The 18,262-nt window shown below is 33.8% G+C and overlaps 2 protein-coding genes across 4 annotated transcripts; one reads left to right on the forward strand and one right to left on the reverse strand.

Moving 5' to 3' along the window:
• The first annotated feature begins 1,294 nt into the window (after positions 1–1,294).
• On the forward strand, positions 1,295–4,549 carry LOC104777276 (plastidial pyruvate kinase 3, chloroplastic). The gene is made up of 12 exons (XM_010501491.3): positions 1,295–1,800; positions 1,968–2,243; positions 2,330–2,495; positions 2,593–2,727; positions 2,833–2,943; positions 3,032–3,120; positions 3,217–3,279; positions 3,363–3,538; positions 3,646–3,745; positions 3,831–3,979; positions 4,072–4,180; positions 4,275–4,549. Exons 1-12 carry the CDS (start codon positions 1,579–1,581, stop codon positions 4,392–4,394), a joined length of 1,716 nt encoding a protein of 571 aa, XP_010499793.1. The 5' UTR covers positions 1,295–1,578; the 3' UTR covers positions 4,395–4,549.
• Positions 4,550–4,678: 129 nt separating this feature from the next.
• Positions 4,679–9,638, reverse strand: LOC104777277 (protein NRT1/ PTR FAMILY 7.3). 3 transcript variants are annotated; one of them, XM_010501492.3, is made up of 6 exons: positions 9,300–9,638; positions 8,515–8,629; positions 6,536–6,753; positions 5,873–6,444; positions 5,293–5,791; positions 4,679–5,198 (listed from the first exon to the last, which is right to left on the reverse strand). In XM_010501492.3, exons 1-6 carry the CDS (start codon positions 9,327–9,329, stop codon positions 4,785–4,787), a joined length of 1,848 nt encoding a protein of 615 aa, XP_010499794.2. In that variant the 5' UTR covers positions 9,330–9,638; the 3' UTR covers positions 4,679–4,784. The 3 variants fall into 3 exon arrangements, with proteins under 3 accessions (XP_010499794.2, XP_087361068.1, XP_087361067.1); XM_087504942.1 differs by having other exon boundaries at positions 8,515–9,089; positions 9,300–9,529; XM_087504941.1 differs by having other exon boundaries at positions 8,515–9,104; positions 9,300–9,509.
• Positions 9,639–18,262: the final 8,624 nt, after the last annotated feature.

Consider the following 18,262-nt stretch of genomic DNA (forward strand, 5'->3'; position numbering starts at 1 on the left):
CAAATCGCAGATATCTTTACCAAATCATTACCACCATGACCCTTCGCTGCTCTTCGATCCAAACTCGGCGTCGTTTTCCCACCTACGCCACGTTTGCGGGGGGCTAATAGACGATCTGAGGTTCTTCACTCGGTCAACACAGAAAAGGAAAAAAAAGAATCAAGTACAACCCTAGAATTCTCTTTCGACAACAAGAAGACAAATCCAAAAGACAATGGGCCAAAAATGGTTTGGAAGCCCAAGCTTGTTGAACAAAAGCCAAAGCCCAAGGAGCTTGAGACTAAGCCCAAATCGGATGAGCAAAAGCTAAAGCCCAAGGAGCTTGAGTCCACCAAGATAGTCTCAATTCCACCTACGAAACAAGACAAAGAGAAGAATAGTCTATATGAGAAGAAGGAAGCTGCTCAGCAGTTTCTTAAAAGCAAAAACAATCACAGCTGTCCCAATCAAGAAATTATGTTGACCAATAGATTCAAAAGTTTAGAGGTAGAGGTGACATGTTAAACCTAATCTTCCTAGTATAAAAATGAACAGTATTGTAACCAAAGTTTTTAAGGAGAAAATAATAACAAAGTAATGAACTTATCTTCTTCATTTAAGTGTTGATTCTACTTTCTGTTCGTGGTTAATACGGCAGCTCATATGTGTTATCTCTGGTTATATCTTGTGAATTTGCTCAGTTGATTTTACCAATCTTTTGTGGTAATGAAATTAGGAAGAAGAGAAACTCTTGACTCTGTTTAAGGAATGAAGACTCAAGTGAAGCACATACGTTCGCTTTAGTTTGTCTAGTTGTAAATTGTTTATTAATTCTTTTTTAGCACTTAAATACAAATTAATCCTCTTTTTTTATAGAAAATTACCGACAAAAAAATGGTTTAACTTATCACGAAAATGTTTCTTTTTTTCTGGGTAAAGAACTGGCGTTGATGTACAAACTATTCAAATTACCTGATTTTTTACTTATAAAAGCGATCGCTAAATTATTTTTATTTTAAGTGGTTAGTGAATATTTCATTAAAAAAAAATTAAAATCTTTCAGTTGTAGTTTAGTAGTTTTTATGTTAATTGTTTTCGTTGGGTCACTATCCATATCGAGAAACCTCATTATAATCAAGTGCCCTAAATATTATCAATGTTTATTAAAAAAATGTTTTTACTTACCAATTTAGCTTACCATCAAATCACAGATTCCTTGGTTTAGCACCAAAACAATTTCAATTAATTTTAGATGGACAGTATAATATTTGTAAGCGTTCACGTAACAAATTCGTATAATTTCATTAGAAATTTTACTTTTTCATTTCATTAGTATATAGTACGGACAAGGAAGAAATCAACTTTGGTATATGCGAATGTAGCTGAGAAAAAAATATCAGACAGAACCATAACTTATAGTAGTTTGCTTTGTTTGCTACTTCTCTCTGAGTCAGAGGGTTCAGTGTAACTGTCCTACCAAAACAACCAATAAGAACAAGACAAAACCCTCTCTCTCTCTCTTTCTCCGCCCCTCTTTCCCTCTCTCTCTCCTCTGCATCTCCTCTGCATCTTCTCTGTTCATCCTCAGGTGCTGTGCACATGGCGGCTGTAGGTCAAATCTCCACCGGAATGTCAGTAGATCGCACTCTCTCCTCCTGCAAAAACATTGGAGTTTCCATATCACCTCTCCGGCGAACTCTAATCGGCACTGGAAGGTCTAGTATCTCTCTCCGTCAATGTTCTCTCGCCGTCAGATCGATTAAAATCAGTCAAGACACCCGGAGAGTTAAAGCTTATGCCGAGAACGGTGCTTTTGATGTGGTCAGTTCATTCATTTTTTTTGTTTTTTTTGAGTTTTCCCCTAATTGCTAATTTTGTTTTCTTGTTTGTCACGTTCCGTCTGATTCAGTATTGTTAGGATTCGATTATGATATCATTCAATCTGAATATTGCTATTTTGAATGTGAATTTGTGGGTTTATTTGTTAGGGAGTGTTGGATTCTTCAGTTGATTCATCATATAAACTGGCGGATTCTAGAACAAGTAATAATGATTCGAGGAGAAAAACTAAGATTGTGTGTACGATTGGACCGTCTTCGAGTTCTAGGGAGATGATATGGAAGCTCGCTGAAGCTGGAATGAACGTGGCTCGTTTGAATATGTCTCATGGTGATCATGCTTCTCATCAGAAAACTATCGATTTTGTCAAGGAATACAATTCTCTGTTTGTTGACAAAGCCATTGCTATTATGTTGGATACAAAGGTATAATAATCTTTTTTTTTTTAGTCTGTTAAGATGAAAATGTTATGAAAGTTTCTGTTTTTATTTGTATGCTATGCTTTGTGAAGGGTCCTGAGGTTCGAAGTGGGGATGTACCTCAGCCGATATTTCTTGAAGAGGGTCAAGAGTTTAATTTTACTACCAAGAGAGGTGTTTCGCTTAAAGACACTGTTACTGTAAATTATGATGATTTTGTAAACGATGTTGAAGTTGGGGACATACTTTTGGTGGATGGTAAGAGTACTAGTAAATCTTTGTGGGTTTTGTTTGGAGTCTTTGTTTTTAGTTCATTTGTGACAAGAGGTTCCTTCTTGTGTCTCTTTATTACTAGGTGGGATGATGTCACTAGGTGTTACATCAAAGACTAGCGAGTTGGTGAAGTGTGTAGTAATTGATGGTGGAGAGCTTCAGTCTAGACGTCACTTGAATGTTCGAGGAAAGAGTGCGACTCTTCCTTCCATTACAGGTTGATACCAGCTAGTGTTTTCACAATACCTTGCATCAAGGAACATTTCTAACTCGAAAAGTTTTTTGAATGATTATACTAACTCTCGTTTTAACTCCATTGCAGACAAAGATTGGGAAGACATTAAATTTGGAGTGGATAACCAAGTCGATTTCTATGCAGTCTCATTTGTTAAAGATGCTAAAGTTGTCCATGAGTTGAAGAAGTATCTCAAAAGTAAGTCTGTCCTCTTTTCTCCAGTCTCCTATCAGCTTTGGTGAAAAATGTCTGTGAAACTAATAGAAATTTTCAAATGTTTTGATAGCCTGCAGTGCTGACATATCGGTGATTGTGAAAATTGAAAGTGCGGACTCTGTAAAGAATCTTCCTTCTATCATATCTGCTTGTGATGGGGTTGGTTTCATAGTCTTTTCTATGATCAAAGTTAATATGTTGATGCTTAGTGCTGAGTTTTTTCCTTAGCTTATATAATTATTGATTCTTTTTCAGGCGATGGTTGCTCGTGGAGATCTTGGAGCTGAACTTCCCGTTGAAGAGGTTCCCTTGTTACAGGTAAATCCAAGACTGAAAATTATGAAACATAGAGTTAGACTTTGTTGGTACTTATGCTTTTGCTATTATGTGTTAATTTTTAGGAAGAGATAATCAGAAGGTGTAGGAGCATTCATAAACCAGTGATTGTCGCCACAAACATGCTAGAGAGTATGATTAACCATCCAACACCTACAAGAGCTGAAGTCTCTGACATTGCAATTGCAGTACGTGAAGGTGCAGATGCTATCATGCTTTCTGGTGAAACCGCACATGGAAAGTTCGTATTTTAATCAAACCATTACTTTGTATTTTTGTCAATATAACTTACATGTCATGTGATCTTGAATGTTCTTGTATTTTTTTTTTAAAATTCTTGGATTTCAGGTTCCCGCTGAAAGCTGTTAACGTAATGCATACTGTGGCGTTGAGAACTGAGGCAAGTCTACCTGTCAGAACCTCTGCAACCCCTACCACTGCTTACAAGGTACTTCACAAATTCCTCATACCAGAACTATGAAATATGGTACATTAGTCAAATGCAAATGTTAATAGCGACATTCTTCCTACAGGGTCACATGGGGCAAATGTTTGCTTTTCATGCCTCTATAATGGCAAATACACTGAGCACACCGCTAATTGTATTCACGAGAACCGGATCCATGGCAGTGCTTTTAAGCCATTACCGCCCATCCGCAACAATTTTCGCCTTCACAAACCAGTAAGTGTTTGTTTATCTGTCACTCAGTGAATGTCCAAATTTTTTAATCAGAGGAATTGGATTTAATCGATCTACTGGTTTGTTTCCTTTAGGAGAAGGATAATGCAAAGGCTGGCTCTATATCAAGGTGTCATGCCTATATATATGGCGTTCTCGGATGATGCTGAAGATACATATGCCCGGTCTCTGAAACTCTTACAAGTACTACATTAACCCAAGTTCATTCTCATTTATCAACCTTACATTTTCTGGCAGAAGTGGTTTTGCAAACACTTATCTGTTATAAAATGCTCAGGACGAGGATATGCTTAAGGAAGGACAAAATGTAACTCTTGTACAAAGCGGCGCGCAACCCATTTGGCGTGAAGAATCAACCCATCTCATACAAGTTCGTAAGATAAAGATAGGTGGATGATGTTATTTTTTACTTCTTGAGCTACACTACATCTTCACTTTACTCAGCTTTCTTACTCTTGACACACTTTGATCCATATTTTTTTTTGAATCACTCACCAGTGAATCAAACAACCATATATACATTTTCAAGTTATTGAAGTTTTTTTTTCTTTCTTTCTGGTTTTGGTTGAGTACATGTCATGGAAGATTTCTGTCTCGCTCATCTTATTACTTACTGGTAAGAGTAATCCACATAATCCATGACAGTTAAGTCTTTATGGCTTAGGATTTTAAAGAAGTAGATTTTTCGACGAAAAAGAGACTAATCCGATTTAGCCTTTTTTATTATGAATCAGTTTGTTGTTTTACACATCACCGGAAAAACTGAAAAAACAAAACCACACATTTGTTAGACTTTAGAATCCTTCTCTCGTTCCTCTTCACTCTCAGAGTCATCTTCATCATCATCACTCATGTCTTGCATCTCATTTTTTCCTTCTAGTTGTATAGATTTGTACCACTTCGCACATGCAATGTATACTACCAGGTCAATGCTGGTTAATGCAGCCAAGAGGAAGTAGAATCTGTCCAAGTGACCTTTGTTGAGGTTCCTTGGAATCCAACCAGGCATGTGATCCTCTGTAGAGATCTTCACCACCATTGTCACCAACAAGCTACTCACAAAGTTCCCCATTGACATTGACATCATACATAGAGCACTCCCGAAGCTCTTTAGTCCGTCTGGTGTCTGCGCGTTGAAGAACTCAAGCTGACCTACGTACATGAACACTTCTGATGCCCCTATGAGCGAGTATTGTGGAGCCTGCAAAGAAGAAAAGATTGTCAGGACTCAAAAGTTTCTTCTGTAAGTTGTTTATCTAAGGACCGAAGTGGGTTTTCATGTTTGTGATCATTACCTGCCAGAAGATGCTTAAGGAGCTTGAGCCATCACAGTGAGTGCAACTCTTGTCTGCATACTTAAGCCTATAACATTCCACAACTCCAGCAGCAACCATAGCGATGACAGCAATCACAAGCCCGATTCCCATCCTGTGAAGCTCGGTGATTCCCTTTGATCCATTCTTCTTGAATCTGTTGGCGACTGGCTCGAGAACTCTTCTGTATAGGAATATGAACAGAGCGACGCTAAGGATGTCAAAGCTAGACATACTTGCGGGAGGGATTTTGAAATCCGAGATATTGGTATTCATCGCAGCGCCTTGCTCCACAAAGAGAGATGCCATTTGGGTGAAGACGACTGAGTAGATAATAGTGCATAGCCAAATTGGCATCAATCTAAGAATGCACTTGACTTCCTCCACTTGTGTCACTGGACATAGCCTCCATGGGTTCACTGCGTCTTGTTTCTTGTCATCTAGATCTCTTGCAGTGATGTAAGCTGCTTTGTCCAAGAATCTGAAATTCCAAAAGAAACATGTTAGAACACTTCCATGGCATTGACATATATGGTGAAAATGTGGTTTCTTGGCAACTTACTTGAATTCATCAGAATGCATTATCCTCCTCCCTGTATTTTCAGAAGCATTTTTCCCTTGGCTGTCTTCATCATACATCTCCTCTCTCCCTCGTAATGGCGCCTCCACCGATGATTTCTTCGTTGCAGCGACCAAAACTTGGCAAAACCTCGAAAGAGGATTACCCGTGGGCTTGAAATATCGGTATCTCGGTGTTCCAACGAGGAAAAGAATCAAAGCAATGACAGCAGAGCCAGTGGACGCCCAAAACCCGAGCGCCCACATTCCCTCGTCTTCAAAATATCCCAAGATGGTGTTTGAAAAGAGTGAACCGAGGTTCAAAGCAAGGTAGAAGTAGCTGAAGAAGGCGATCTTTGAGTACCCTTCTTTAGGATGCTCCTCATCGAACTGATCCGCTCCAAGAGTTGCAATGTTTGGTTGGTAACCGCCATATCCCAATGCGATCAAGTAGATGGAGAAGTAGAACATTGTGATCTCCATCATGGAATGCGAACCACAAGGTGTGACTTCGTCCCCGCAACCTATTGGTCTGATCAAGAACATGTACGATGATAGCGATAGCGATGCAAGTCCCTGAGGTTTCACATAAAAAGAAAGCGTTAGAATCAGCGTAGAACGTTTTAACATTGGATGAATCTTATTTTGGTTGTTGCTATTAACTTACAATAACAAAAATGACTTGGAAGATAGCACAAGTCTTGTAACGACCCCAGTAGGAATCGCTAAGAAACGCTCCGACCAATGAGAAGATATAAACGGTTCCTGTCCATTTGCTAACATTGTTAGCTGCGTCTGCGTTGTTTTGTTGCAAAACGCGCGTTAGGAACAGCACCAGATTCACTCCAACTCCAAAGAATGCTAGTGTCGCCAACCCCTGGTTCACTATTAAACCGGAAAAATTATATTAGAAATTGGTTTAGCAATTGAACCAAACTATATATTACTATTTGATTTGAAAGAAACCGGAATAGGTAGATGAATGAATGACATTGAATGATTGTTTAATAATTGAAACTAAGTTCCGTGTTCGTCAAGATGACGTTAACACTTCTTTGGTTGGATTGTATTTAATGACTACTTCATTATTGTCCCACCTTCTAACGAAATCAAAACTTATATGATATTACAAATAACTAAAATGTTAGCTAATCGAATTCCATATGCGAAATACAAATCGTTAACTAATAATAATAATCTTATGAAATTTTTATTAAAAGTATTACGTGGATCCTACTAACTAAATCAAAAAGCAAAATGGAAAAGAAAAAGAAAAGAAGACCACTAAAATCTCTAAATTTGTGTTTATGTATAAAAATAGATGTTTTGTGAAATATACTAAAAGTATAATTTAATATCAACACAACTTATTATAAGATAAAAATGTTAGGAAAAAATGTGAAGAAGTGCACGTGGCATTAGCTAACGACATAGAAAATGAAATGGGTAATTACGTGTAAGGCAGCGTAATTCCACTAACACATGCTTTCCTTGCACTTATGTTTAATATTATTAGTGTCGTCTTCCTCAAAATAGTTTCTCTTTTTCTTTTTTTGGTTAAATTTCATCAAAGTATCTTTAAAAAACCTAAATATCTCTCTCCATATATAGAGTCACTTACAAATCTGAATGTTCTCATTTTCAGTTATTCTAAAATGACAAACAAGATCCATATAATGGATAAAAACACTCAATCATTCAGATCTCTTACATCATATTAGTTGCGTTCGAATTCTTAGTTTTTTTTTTTGGAGAAAATGATTGAAAAGTACTCATATGTTCAATTTATATAATAATTAATTTTCATCATAGCTTGGTATTGTTTTCTTTAAAACATAGGGATCTCTATAATTCATAAATAAATAATGACAAGAATATTCAGGGATTCCTATGAATTTCAATCTATGATCTACCTGGTTACAAAAATATTTAAAAGAAAAGTTATATATGTCATGTGGTTGGGGTTTTTACCAAAACATGCAGCCTACGTTCGAACACATGGATATGTCTTGACACGTTCACGTACAACTCGAAGTTAATTCTACATAAATTTGTTGGTTCTATTGTCACTTTCCTAGTTTCTGATAACTTATTACATACCTCAAAGATAAGCATGCATATCAATCAATCCACACACTCTTAGATATACATCATATCGGTATCCCTATTTTTATTTTATTTTTGTCAATATGTTTATTGATATCGATTTTATACTTTTTTGTTTTTTTTCAGGTGGATATCTACATAATTATACGGTACAAATATGTATATTATATATTTACATGCATGTGTGCTACAAAATAATGCAAACATGTATGTTTCAGTATACAAATAATGTATTAAGACATAATAGTGATACGAATCCATTAAATGGGGACCGGCCCTGAATATACCTATGTAAGGATGCCATGAGTTTGCATGTGGTATCTTTGAGAAAAGGACATGCAGAACCAAAAACAAATATATGAAAATTCTATATTTTAAGGTATCACTCATCGGATGGAATATGTTTGATAAAACTAATTGAAACTGATCTTCTTTTTTTTTTTTTTTTAAGTTTAATAAAAGAAAAATGAAACTGATATATTTGGTATCTATATAGCTTAATAAATTGTAAATTTTTGAATAGGGAAGAGGGAAACATACGAAGAATGACGATGGCAGCAACCCATTGGCCTGAGTTAGAACGAATAGAGGGACGACCATAGAAATCCACAGTCCCATCTCTTGTTTCCTCATTTCCTTCTTTCTTCTTCATCGTCTGCATTTTCATTTACATTTGATTCGATTAATTTCTACACACATGTCAATTGTTATACCTGTTTAATAATATGCTCTATTTGTATCTACCAACTTTGGTCCCTCTTGATACAGAGAGATTCTTACGTTCAATAGTTTTTGTGTTTTGGAACTTGACTAAAAACGTTTTTTTTTACTTCTCTTTTTCTAACTTTATTGTGCATTGCCACGTATTCGTTTTGTAGACACAATTTTCAAGATTATTTGGATTTATTCTCGACTTTAAATTTGCAGTACAACCAAATATATATACTTATAAGAGTTAGAAAAGAATATGAGCTATAATATAGCCAATATTATAGAGCTTAATTAAAAGCTAATATGAAGAAAAAAAAAGAAAAAAAAAAGAAAAGATGTTGAACTAAATGTATTTTGCGCATAAAGATCGTGACTCTCCATTTCACTGAGCATGCCCTTTGATCCTGAGCCACCAAAAACTTTTTAAAGTTTTACCATAATTATTAGTTACTAAAAAAACACAAAATTCCTATTGTGGTCACAGCTGATATCTAAGGAACAAAAAACTTAATTACATAATCATAATCTTATGAGGAAGAAAAGTAGATGCCCATTTAATTATATCAAAGCTAAAGAAATAATCAAAGGGACAATTAAGCTTAAAAATAACTTACGTCTTTGTTATATATCTCTAGGCAAGACATTTCTGATGATATTTGATTATATGTATGGGGGAGGTTTAGGGAAGATAGTGATAACGAAACTCTCTTTAGTTTTGGTGTTTTTTTGTTGTTGTTTTTTTCTTCTTCTCTTTAAATGATATGAGAGAAATATAGAGCAAAGGACGAAGAAGGAAGAAGCAGAAAGCAAGTTCAAGCTTGGATGTTGTAGAGAAGAGAAGAATGAGAATAAATAGAAGTTTGGAAGATGATTTCAACGGTCCTGATTTTACGTGGGACACTCACATGCCCAATACCTATTTTTAATTTATAAATTCTAAAAAAAAAAATGCACTCAAAAGCACGATGACGAAAAATAAAAAGCTCAAAAGCACAAGTCTAATTATACGGAAATTAATATTTGCAATTTTTTCCCAAAATTTTTGTTTGCGTGGCTGAAAGGATACTTTATGTGCTTTTAAAACTTTGGGCTGTGGCTGAGGCTGAGGCGGAGGGTCAGTCGGAGGCTATTTTTCTTGTTTCTTATGCAAAACTTAAAAACTTTTGTAGTGACAGATACAATTTATGATTCCAAAATTTTTATCATAAAGGAAAATCCCAAATATCTCTTATCAAATATAGTCATAGATTGGGATTTTTTTTTGGATTAAAGGTACATTTTAGATTAAAGGTACGCATGGATTGGGATTTTTTTGGAGCTTCTAATAATTTCTTATATCTGATTTAGTCCTGTGTGAATGTGATCATATTTATCATTTATGATAAACGAACATATATTTATTTAAAGATATTAAGTTAGTTGTAAGTTTTCAATGATATTAATCCATCAATAAAACTAATAATTTTCAAAATATAAAATATAATAAGCATAAATGTTTTTATGTATAAGTACATGGGCGGAGCTAGGGTAGAAGCATGTGGGTCAATTGACCCTGGTGAAATTTTAAATTTAGTTGAATTTTTAGGAAAAAAATCAAATTGACCCTGATAAAATAGCAGAATTGACCTTTATAAAAAAATTAATAACACAATTGACCTCTTAAATAATATTTTGACCCTGATGAATTGAATTCCTAGCTCCGTCACTGTATAAGTATGGCTTAGTCATTACTACTTATTAGGGACATCTGTAAAAAAATGTACCAAAATTTAGTTGCATTTTGTAACATATACCTTGTTTTATTTTTACTTTCGAAGTTAATATTTTCATTTGGAAAATATCATATAAAATACCATTATTATGATTTATAGTTTTTGGCAAAGGCATATATACCATTTCTGATGTTATAAATTACAACACTACTAGTTCTTCATCATTACTTAACATCATATTATTAATAGTAAAGAATCTCTATCTTGTTTGTAAGAATATAAAATTCTAAAATATACAAATTACAACACTACTAGTTCTTCATCATTACTTTTTTCTTCATCATTACTTAACATCATATTATTAATAGTAAAGAATCTCTATCTTGTTTGTAAAAATTAAAATTCTAAAATATACAAATGTATAAAAAGGTCATGACTACGATACTAAAAGGACGACAGTTAAGTCGTTAATCCACAAATTTAAGTTGTATCACAAACTAATCAATCCGAAAAAGTGTTCTCTTAATGTCCTCTTAATCAAGTAATCACAGAAATGTCCCCTTATTAATCAATCCACATAAGTGTTTATTTCGCACTAATTAAGAGGAATTCAAATTAAGTAGTTTAAAGTCAATCCACTACAGTAGTATGAAAATAGGTACCGTACGTTCTTTCTAATTTATTTGAATTCTCCACCATATTTGATGTAACCATTAACAAATCGATTAAAAAGACTATGAATTTCAATATTAATGTGGAGGGTATATTGTAATCAGAATATTGTTTTTATTATTAGGAATTTTCATGTCTGAAATAATTTCGGTTTATTTCTAGCAATTTTTACTATTTTTCTCATCTTGTAAATTTACAGAAAAAATTAACTGCGACTTTATATATATGATCTTTATTATGAAATTTAAATACATAAATACCATGATCTAGATGTATAACTTCTACCGACAATAAAGAATTTCGTCTAATACAACCTAACTAACCACAAGCATGCTTGCCATTTTCTATTTTTTCTCTTTGTTTGCTTCATGTTCTCTAGTGAATTTTGTTTTGTTAATGTTACCTTTTATCATTGACATTGACATGGCTTCTCTTTTCCTTTTCTAAGATTTCGATTTTTCCAGCTTTTATTTTCCATTTTCACTCGTGTGGACCAAAAACGAAAATATCAAAATCATTACAAATTAACATCGAATTGAACACTGACAAAAACATAGACTTCAACATGATGGCACATATGCATTTTATACGTGTAAATTCTGTAACCAAGTAATTTTCATTATCTGATTATTAGTGTTTTGGTTCTTATATTCGCGAGTCGACGCAACATAAATGGATGAAAATAGTTTTACTTTCACCACAATTATTCGATCACATTCGTTTAATTATTCAATTTCAAAATAAGTAAATTTCTACATCATCATGTGTTAAGCAAGCAATCCGATTCTAAAAATTAATCGATAAACTGACTATCAACAAACCACATGATTCACCACTCGGTTTTTAGATCTATCAATCAGTAGATGATCGACTGGTTTACTGGTTTAGTTGGGAGATTCAATGATCAAAAGGATCCCAAGATTTTTCTATTTAAACTGAAAATTTATTCATAACAATATATATAAATTGGGAAAAATACCTTTTAGACGATTCCAAACCAATCTAATAAAACATGCTCAAATTGAAACTTATATGATAAATATTTTTGTTTCTGAATAAGAGTTAAGAAAAAAAAATAGTAAAGAATGTTCAAAGGTCCTTTAATTGATTATTTTGGAGTCCACTTACTCCTTACTAGTACAAGATTAATTGGCAGACAAATCGATTATTTGACCGAATTTTAAAACATTAGTTTATAAGTTGTTAGAGATAATTTATACGTATTCCTTTTTGGACGAATATAATGTTAAATGATTGTCCAAATTAATAACTAAACTTTATCTGATCATATTTTGTATTATTAAAATCGGTTGACGTTCACAGCATTCTGATAAATATTGTTTCCTATCTTAACGTACGACATGTATATATATTTTTTTTTTGTTCAAACAGATGTTATTATTCATTATAGAAAGAGTAACCTACAAGGTAGAGAAGAGGGCATAGCAAAGCATTCCTCAAAGTTTAAGACAACAAAGTAGTAAAGATAGATAAGGGCAAGAGATATTAGGAGCTTGAGAGCTATGGACCAAAAGTTAGCTAGCAATTTGGAGCTTGTAAGATCAAGGCATATCAATGCTATTTCCTTGAGCAAGTCAAAGGAAAGGAGGGTGGCCACTGTCTTGCAAAGAAGATTGGATGGCAATGAAACGAGCAAAGCTGAGAGTCTCATCGGAGATAGAGCTTTGACGAGGGGTTGAGCAGGGTTGAGATTGCTCTGAGAAACGGTACCAACAGCGGTGGTTGCGATTCAGAAGTTGGGAGATGGAAGCTTGGAGAGGTTGTGGTAACCACTGGTTCTTAGAGCATGGGTCATAATGCCACTAATTTCCAAACTTGATTAAAGGATCTTCAAAAAGTTGATAAAATGTAGTTTGAAGCACAAAAACGGTAGGCGAGATAAGGAGAGGAGGTTGATGGAGCAGAGGTAACCCCCACTCAAAAGAGGTGGGATCATAATGCCAATCTTCATCAGTCTATAACCTTCATCTAGAGGTTCATCCTTAAATGGATCTAGTAACAAGGTTCTCAAAAGACTCTTAGACCAAAGTAGCAAAAGAGGTTGGCTAAGGTTCACTAGCAGTCTTCGGACTAATGATACCGTTAAGCTAAACAACTATTGGCTAGGTAGGGGGAGAGTGGATTTCAGCCTAAACCTAGTTACAAGACGAGTCTGGAACAATTGAGCTCTTGGTGGTATGGAGGATACGGGTTCAGGAAAAGCAAGCAACAGAGATAATCTGATTGGCTCAGATTCACTAACAAAGAACAGCAATGCAAGCTTCCAAACCAAGCTATTCAACTGGCCTTGACACAATGGAGATTCAAGCAAAATCGAAGTAATTAGGGATGTGCTACCGAGTATAACTCGACTTGACCAAGCAGAATACACTAATACTAGCCGATTTGGCCTTGATATGAATTTAAAGCTCACGGAACTAAGGCTCTTCCAGGTCAGGAATGACTTATAGTTTATCCAAGGGAAACTATCTTCCAGGGTTCCGAGATAAGAGTGGAGATTAAACCTGGGGCAAAGGGTTACCGGAGGAGAAGTAGAGGTCGTCAGGGATGAAGGTTTCTTCGTCAGAAAGTTCACCGGTTCTAGCGTCACAACAGAGCTTTCGTCCAGCTTCATCCAAGCAAGACAGTTGGTGAGAGGATCTAGATCCCAGGATCGGAAAGATGTTGACATTGACGGTAAGAGGGTGCGGTGAGACAAACAGAAATTGGGCCTAGAGGGACTCTTAAAAATCTCAGTAGCGATAACCGGGGGTTGGAGACTCTATAGGACAAATTCACCGAAGAGAGTAATCAGAAGCGGGAGAGACGAGAGTGGTTGAAGCTGACGCATGGGCAGGGGTGAGATCTAGGATCTCCGAAAACCTTCGATAGAACTGAAACTAGAGTTAAACATACTACAGGGGAAAAGGAGGCAGCGGAGATGAAGAAAACAGGTCGTAGCGACGCCGATCGGACTCGGCGCCGCTGGAGAAGAGAGCCTCGGTAGTTGTGCCAGAGAGGATAGACAGCTAGAGCGAACTCAGACAAGGTACTTTTTAGACATGTATACTTATGTAGACTAATTTGGCTAAGTGTACACTTGGAAAAGATCGTTGAAACGTTAGATAATTTTCTTTTACTAGAAATTGTTCATTTTGAGTGATAGATATACTGTAAAAATAATTTCTGTAGTGTGTTAATTAATGTTATTGATCTAATATACGGAACAAAAACTGTGGATAGATCCACACACAGACACATATTACAAATATTTGTGTAGGTGCATGTTCTTGGTTGATATGCAAGAGTTAGACAATGACTTTTGATTTTTAGATAAAAAAATGTTTTAAACTTTAAAAAAGATACCAAATGGGATGTCATGTTACTATGATCAGTCGATCTTACCTATCATGGGAAAAAAGTAAAGGAAGTTCTTCAAAAGCAATCATCTTCTCCATTACAATTGTGGCAACAAGTGAAAAAAATAATTAAGTAAAGTTATTTATGCCCATTGTTTTTGTTTCTCCAAATTAAATTACTAGTTCACCATATAACAGCTTTTTTTTTTCTTTTTTGTCTTCTAATAGCTATGAGTTATATATCATTCATAGACTTGTTGTTGCAAGTAAATTTGAAAAAGCTTTTTTTATGTAAAGCTTGATTGACATAAAAACAAAAAACACAATCATACTAACTAGTGAAAAAAGAAAGAAAATATTATATAGACGCATTTCTATGGTCATCATTAGACTCAATACATTATTTAATTTACCATGCATATAATTTTAACATTGATTCAACAGTAAAAGTACTGCTCTAAATTAGTGTGAATCCGTCGTAAAGTGGTCATATTCGTGGAGTTAGCAGGGTATTCGCCTTCTTTGATCCTTTTAATTTTACTCTTTTTTTTTTTTATCCTTTTGATTTTACTCTGTAATAGTTTTATCCGAATCATCTACATGTTCGTTAGCACCGTTCATTTTGATATATTACAAGTACAACTTTACACTCTATTGTTGGAGAATATTACAATTAAAGTAGAATATCATACATTAATAGAAATGGTAATACTTTTAAGCGAGTTATTTTAAGACAAAAATTAGACTCATTGCGAAATTTGTAGGACGCCAACTTTAAACTAAGATAGTTAAAAAAAAACAACAAATGGAAAACTCACTAGAAGTGGTTCCTAACCTCGACCAAGTTTCTTTTCAAAGATGTTAGATATTAACTTTTGTGTTAATCTATATACTAGTTTTGTGTTAGTGTTAAAAGTCGAAATTTACCATATATATATATATATATATATATGCTAATTCGGGACACTTTCATATTCTAAATAGTTTGTCTATGAAGGATGATTCTATTTCTGGTCAAAAATATTATTATGCTTCTTAATCCGAAGAGATGTGTAAACGTCACACACCTCATAATTTATAGGTTTAAGAAAATATTAATGACGAGATAAATTTACAGGTGAGACGACCTATCAAATCAAAACTAATCATCCGGTTGAAATAATCGAGTAATCAAGTACAATAAGAAGATTTATCTGTCCAAAGCTTTTCAAATGACTAATTAACAGTAAAGCCTTGTGTACAAATTGAAAAGCAATTGCTCGTATTACGTCCACCCACTTACTTATCAAATTGTCTCTCTTACGTAACCAAATCACCTTTTTAATAAAATAAAACAACGTCCATTCAAAATATCGGCTTTAGCTTAACAATAAATAATAAAAACAGTAGAGAATCAAGAACAAATCACTTATCAGGCTTTACCAATGTCCCCCCATCTACACAATAGCGAACTTAAGTAATTATATTTATAAAGTCCGCAGGAGCTTGAGTTGGATCCCACTTCATATATGTGTGTAGGTATTGGCTTGTTTTGTTTTTATTTTATTAAGACATCAACATCCTTACCAAATAATTAATTTTAATAAATCAATTAACTTTTTTATAAGAGAAATAAAAGGTCAATAAAAGTTGTGGTGAAATTCGGTCATAATCTAATCTATTTGCCTAGTTTATTTTATTGGTCCAAGTCATATATATATATATATATATATATATATATATATATCTTATAATTCACAGTTGATACTTGATAGATAATATATATAGCTGGATAGATTTGTTTTTGCCATCTTGCGTGTGCTTTTTTTTTTTTTCATAAAATATGTGCACGTTCGATCTCATTCTAATGCCTAAGTTCGGCTGGATTGTTCGTATAATAAACTAGGGTGATAATGTTATACTTTTCGTTTTCTTCTTCTATTTATTTTATGTTGCTGTTTTCCATTATTACCAATGTTTTCTAATTAAACCACACGAGAGAGCACATTAAACCATAAAGATTTATGAGTTTTAGGACGATGGTGGTGCAGCTTTAGTTTCAGAACAAAGATAATTAATACAACAATATATAATAGTATAACTAATTAACACAAACTTCCATTTGATTGTTTCCCACCGTTTAATATTTGATTTTGTTAGAATTGTTGGTTCTACATCGAAATTTTAATTTGGAAGATTTACGGACTAGTATATTGTACATAAAGCAATGTTTTTAAAGACCTGTCCAACCGTGATCCCGTAGGTATTCCGATTAAAGTTACTTCTAAAAACCAAGCAAATAAAAATTTGCAAAGAACCATAAAACCCTGTTAAAACCATGTGAACCGGCATGTCAGTTTTAAATTGATTTTTCTTTTATTTTAATTACACTTTAAACTCAAACTAAATTAATAAATAAATGTTGTTATTTATAAAAGAATCATTTCGTTATTTTATCTAATCATTTAAAAGTTTAATTTTAGTATGGTCCAGTGAACCAGTGATCCAAAAAACTTTTGGTTTGGTTTTAAAAACATTGATATAAAGGTATGGCGATCTTTCATTGTTAAATTTTAACCAATGTTTTTACACCCGGAACGGACCAGCCAGTCAGACCGATCCAACCGCGACCCGGTAGGTATTCCAATAAGATTTACCTCTAAAAACCTAACAAATAAAAATCCTCAAAGCACCAGAAAAAATTTCCTAAAACTCTGTGAACCAATGATTGAACTGGCAGGTCGATCTCAAATTAATATATTTTATTTATGTCACACTTCAAACTCAAATCAAATTATAAATAAATATTGTTATTTACAAAAAAATTACTTAATTATTTTATCTAATCATTTAAAAGTTTAATTTTAGTTATTTAGTACTGAACTATGTATGTTTTGTTCTAATATTTATAATATAAAAATGTAAACAAACCATAAACTAATTGACTCATGATTTAACCAGTCTGACCAATTGACCCAGTGATCCGAAAGACTTCTACTTCACCGAAAGACTTCTACTTCACCTTCCAGTCAGATTTTGAAAACATTGATTTTAACTTTTAAACGTGAGGTTAATCCTACACACTTACTAATAGATTTGATTGTATATAACGTCGCGACGACACTGTTTTCAAAATATTTCAAGTAATAATTTGTAATCGAGCATATAAAGTATAGATTCTACGATGGATAACTAATTTTATAAATGAATTTCAATACACGTAAAAGAAAAGATTCATGTCGAAAAACAACTCGTACTTGAATTAAATATATATATATATATATATATATATATATCGTAGAAATTATTATATATTAGATTTGGAGTTTTTCAACAATAACATATCGACTTGCATACAAAACGAAAACTACAAACAAAACTTAAATGAAAAAAATGTGGACGTTGATGATACACAAAAACAGTCAGAACATCACAAAAATGATACTTTTTCTTTCAGTGTTAAAATTATAATTAACCGAGTCAAGTTCTCGACATAATTTAAAATTTGAAAGCATAATGTTTGTATAACAATAGGAAAATAGTGAATTTTGGGCCAATAGAAACCCTAGAAAAAAAAAGGGACATCACAGTCCCGTCCACTATATAGTTACTCCATCAACCAACAAAGGCAAGGTCCACTCATACTGTTCATGTGTGATAAATTACATCATCGGCTTCACTTATCACTATAGTGGACTGTGGACTAAAAATTGAGTATTGGACTAGATTAGGCTGCAAATAGACAGAGCTAGTCTAATCTAAAGATAATTTAAGTTTATTAGCCACATATGAGAATTTGTGACACTTTTATTTATTTATAAAACCAAATTTTAAGTGACGTTGTCAACTTTGGTC

The sequence above is a fragment of the Camelina sativa genome, chromosome 3 (assembly GCF_030686135.1).
Source record: "Camelina sativa cultivar CO46 ecotype springtype chromosome 3, ASM3068613v1".
In the NCBI taxonomy this organism is placed as follows: domain Eukaryota; kingdom Viridiplantae; phylum Streptophyta; class Magnoliopsida; order Brassicales; family Brassicaceae; genus Camelina; species Camelina sativa.

Excerpts from the sequence above, each read along its gene's own strand:
- LOC104777277 (XM_010501492.3), bottom strand. The coding sequence starts at position 9,329 with ATGTCTTGCCTAGAGATATATAACAAAGAC. Across the intron at positions 6,754-8,514 it reads TGCTGCCATCGTCATTCTTC|TGAACCAGGGGTTGGCGACA; the intron begins GTATGTTTCCCT and ends CCGGTTTAATAG. Across the intron at positions 6,445-6,535 it reads TCCAAGTCATTTTTGTTATT|GGACTTGCATCGCTATCGCT; the intron begins GTAAGTTAATAG and ends GTGAAACCTCAG.
- LOC104777276 (XM_010501491.3), top strand. The coding sequence starts at position 1,579 with ATGGCGGCTGTAGGTCAAATCTCCACCGGAATGTCAGTAGATCGCACT. Across the intron at positions 2,244-2,329 it reads CTATTATGTTGGATACAAAG|GGTCCTGAGGTTCGAAGTGG; the intron begins GTATAATAATCT and ends TGCTTTGTGAAG. Across the intron at positions 2,728-2,832 it reads GACTCTTCCTTCCATTACAG|ACAAAGATTGGGAAGACATT; the intron begins GTTGATACCAGC and ends ACTCCATTGCAG.